Below are 4,195 nucleotides of genomic sequence, written 5' to 3' on the forward strand. Positions count from 1 at the left end.
TACCCGTCAGGACACCGTGATGACCCAAAATGTCCCCTCGCCGCGCTGCTGCTGTGGGTGCTGCCCCGCGCCCCGCCACGCCGCCGTCGTATCGTGACCGCGCGCCAAATATGTGTCACGTCGGGGTTTGGCTGGCGCCCGGCCCGAACGTTTGAGGCGAGACATATCGGACTCTTGCCGCAGCGGTCGGTGTGATGGCGAGCAGGTCGCTCTGGAGCTCGTACTCGTCTGCCTCTCCTCTCCACCTCCACTACTACCAACATCGTTTTAATATTAGGTTATTACTTGTGTTATTAATTTTCACAACTTATGTTATGAATTTTCATAACAAATATGTTATTAATTTTCACAACACTTATGTTATTAAATTTACGAACAATGTTTGTGTTAATGCTTCCAGTAAATAATGTTATTAAATTTAAGAGAGAAATTTTTAACAGTGATGGTTCAGCACTGTCAAGTATACTAACGCTTGAGACTGTTGCACAATTATACTACACGTAGCTCAGACCAATTTTCTTCGTCGTTACCGTTTTTGTTTTGTTTCTGTTATCCACAGAAGCTGTGTGACGACGCCCTGATCCTTGTACTGCGACTCCTCGGCTGTGGGGACCTCCAGCGATGTCGTCTCGTTTGCCGGCGCTGGCGGGACCTGGTTCAACACCCAGATGTGTGGCGGCACCGAGCGGTACGTAAAATCAGGTGACCCACAGGAAGGCTTAAGCAATTGGGCCGACGCAAAATAAAAGCCAACTTAAAAAAATACTAATTTTTTCTGATTGATTTTACTGGCCAAAAGTTATCTTCTTGTGCAAGCGTTAGTAACTCTTTTGTATTTTCTTGCATCTAGATGGAGTTGTTGCCGAACGGCTTCCTGATACTTGTGATGCGTTACTTCGATATTAGGGAACTGTTGCCGCTCCGGCTCGTCTGTCGCCGTTGGCGGGACCTGGCCATGCACCCCGGCGTGTGGCGGTACTTAATCGTTGGAGAGCGGCACCTCAGCTTGCGACCACCGTGCTGCGGCGAACTCAGGTTATCCTCTGAGAATCCCCTTTCCTTGGCCGCGACCGCCATGTGCCCTGCCGCCTTGGTATACATATATATTCCGGACGGTGGGGCCAACGAGGCTCTCCTACAAGTGGTGCGCCACCAGGCGGGACTGGGCAACCTCAGGTGCATATGGTTAACTGTGAGGGATCCATTTGTCTACAACAACTTTGACGTTGTGCTGAGCGTCGAAGGATTGCGTGAGCTGGAAGTGCGGCAATTCTGCAAGACGGAAAGACTGTCGATTTTCAAGAGATCATGCTTTCCTGCTGCTGCTCCGTCTCTTCGGAAGCTGACGTACGAGGGAGGGCCAGGGTCAGATCCCTTCCTGGAATCGCTGCTGCAAGCGGTCGCCCTCAGCCTGGAAGATCTCGACCTCCTTTTTTGTACCGAATTCGATAATTTCCATAGCGACATGACGGTCGCCAGGCTGCTGAGCAAGTGCAACAACCTCCGAAAACTTAGATGCCCGTTCTTGGGGGGCTTCGAGCAGCTGCTGGCTTGCCGTTCGCTAACCGACCTTGAAATTTCAACCGTAGTTGACGCGGTGCAAGGGTCTAACGAGGAAGATGCTCGCTGCGCCATCTCCAGTCTCTGCTGCTTCCTGCGCTCTGCTCCTCATCTCACTCATCTGAGCTTTTGGTTCGATAATTTTGAAACGGCGACGGACCTATTCCGAGCATTGGATGGCGCTGGTCGCTCCCAGATTACTTCTCTAAAAGTCCGTACTGAAGTTAATTGGGTAAGTTTTAGTTTTTCACAACCATTCCTGACAGCACGAATTCACTTAAATGTAGTAATGCGCACTGTCAAAAGCTTAAGAACTAATTTCTTTGTATCGTTACGTAACGAGCAATTATCACTCTCATTATTGTGAAGAACTTGTTTGCATTATGAACTGTAGCAGATGAAAATCCTTGGGGCCCATTTACGATCGTTTTGGCTCAGTTAATATAAATTCGATTTTATTTACGCGAAGGCGGTTTTGTCATTAATTTAAGGGGTTTTCGCGGAGAGGCATTTACGATCGTTTCCGAGGTTAAGTAAAATTCTTGCCGCCGTCGCCATGTTTGTTTGGCATTTCCGCCATTCTCATTGTCTAGTTCGTACTTCGCGCCATCGGCCGGATAAAATTTAAGAATTTATTTTAACGAAGAGGCTAGCTTAAATTTTTATTTTCCATCCCGATGGAAACGATTCTCACTAAGCGGGCCGTTTATACTAAGAATTTTATTTAAGCCAAGAATTGATCGTAAATGCTACCATAAGAACCAATGCTACGGAAATTTCATATTAACTAAGAAAAACGATCGTAAAAAACAAATTTCATTACATTACAAACTATATTTTTTTGTAAGCTTGAAGACGGAAGAGCACTACGCTACTTCTAATGATACTCTTAAGCTAAAAATAATTAAATTGCATTACGAACCTGGTCTTTGTACGCATTTAGAAGTGCCCAATTAATTACAAAATTGTGCGCTACTATCAAGGGAAAGTTTTCCGGCGATACAGCCAGATTTCAATGACGCTTAACTGTAGTTATCTTCAACCGTAGAGAACGTTAGGCACTGGTTGTATCTGTCCCCGTATGGGGTTTGAAGGTCATTTTACGCGAATTTAATTAAATATTCCCTAAATTTATTGCTTGCTTTGCATGCACAAATCTCCGGAATCGTTTGGGCTACAGTGCCCATATTTTGGTGGAAATTATCTTCCAGTGAGCACTTTCAATGACAAATATTTGAACGAAATCAATGGGGTCACCAAAAGGGGCCCAGGACCGTAACCTCCTCTCTGGGACCCCTTTTGTCGACTCTCTTCGATTTCGTTCCAATTTTCTCTAAAGGAGAGAACGAGCCGAGTTATGATTTCCCGCAAAATCTGGGCGCTGTGCTGTAGCTCAAACGGTTCTGGAGATATCTGCAAGTTAAATTGACAATTACTATAAATTCGGCGAATTTCTAATTAAATTCGCGTAAAACGACCATGAAAACCCCCTCGGAAGCTAAAACTAGTGCCAAATCTTGTCTAAAGACGCAAACAACTACACTTTAAAGCGCCATTGAAACCTGAATGTATCACCGGAAAACCTTCCCTTGTAAGATGTGTTTGCTTTAAGCTTCAGCATTTCTACTAGAAATATCCTGATAATTATAGGAGTTTTTCATTGCAGACATATTATAAGTTAACGAGTTTTTCTATTTGCAGACAAAGGAACAGGCCGATCGCCTCTGGGAGCTCGTTGTACCCATACTTCCAAACTTCCCCCGACTTGAGGAACTGACTGCCGATCTGATGGTGACGCCACATCTGCTGAGAGCCATTCGTCCTAACCTCCTTCCCAACGTCACACGTCTAAATGTGATGTTTCTGGACCGATGTTTCAACTGCAACTGGGACCTGCTATGCGAGATGCTGCAGATCTATCCGAGACTGCAAATAAATATAGAGTTTGAAAATTTATGCCACTGTCGTCAGTGTTCGAAACCAGGGGGGGAATGCCACGAGCTTTTAAAAAGACGGCCTGGTTTTCAAGTGAACTATTTGAGAAAGAATGCAGCAAAGAACCGCGTGAACTGTGATGGGGTTGTACACATGTGGTCCTCAGATGAAGACGATGATGATAATGATAATGTAGATTTTTAAATTGATTCTGATTGATTCCACAAAATTAACAAAATTTTATATATGACAGTGATTAATAGGTTTTACAATTTGTAAAAGAAACTTTATGTATGTGCATTTATTTTTCCCCGAACAGCCCAACTCCATATTGCATACACGCTTCCACCATGAAAAATATCGACAGCCCATTCTACTCGTCAGTAATTAATTTTAAGTCAATACATAGTACTTATAGTTTTACTTTTTTGGGGTTCTAATTTTACATCACACATCAAAGAAGGTAGCCATAGTAGACTTTCTGTAGTGGGTGTGTGTGTGAGGGGGGGGGGTGTATACGACTGCGGAAAAGTCAGTCTTATGCTGGGATTTTAGTTCAAACAGTTGTACCGAAACGTCAATGTCGAAGACGTCCCTGCGTGCTCGTTCCCGGCGCCTGCTTGAGTTTTCTCCCTCCCGTGCACCTGTGATTGACTGCAAGCGCCGCGGTATTAAATCGCTGTTTGTGTCGAGCCATTGT

The 4,195-nt window shown here is 44.8% G+C and overlaps 1 protein-coding gene across 3 annotated transcripts in view; it reads left to right on the forward strand.

The window, feature by feature from the left end:
- Positions 1 to 3,785, forward strand: part of LOC113217380 (uncharacterized) — a 13,000-nt gene extending 9,215 nt beyond the window's left edge. For 2 of the 3 annotated variants that reach the window (XM_026437259.2, XM_052273145.1), the window contains 3 exons: positions 560 to 688; positions 851 to 1,792; positions 3,262 to 3,785. In XM_026437259.2, coding sequence (XP_026293044.1) covers positions 560 to 688; positions 851 to 1,792; positions 3,262 to 3,699 — 1,509 coding nt within the window. In that variant the 3' untranslated portion in view covers positions 3,700 to 3,785. The remainder of the gene's footprint in view (positions 1 to 559; positions 689 to 850; positions 1,793 to 3,261) is intronic. The other variant, XM_026437260.2, reaches the window with a different exon arrangement.
- The last annotated feature ends 410 nt before the right edge of the window (positions 3,786 to 4,195 follow it).

Source organism: Frankliniella occidentalis, unplaced genomic scaffold (genome assembly GCF_000697945.3).
Source record: "Frankliniella occidentalis isolate FOCC.00 unplaced genomic scaffold, Focc_3.1 Scaffold250, whole genome shotgun sequence".
Taxonomy (NCBI): domain Eukaryota; kingdom Metazoa; phylum Arthropoda; class Insecta; order Thysanoptera; family Thripidae; genus Frankliniella; species Frankliniella occidentalis.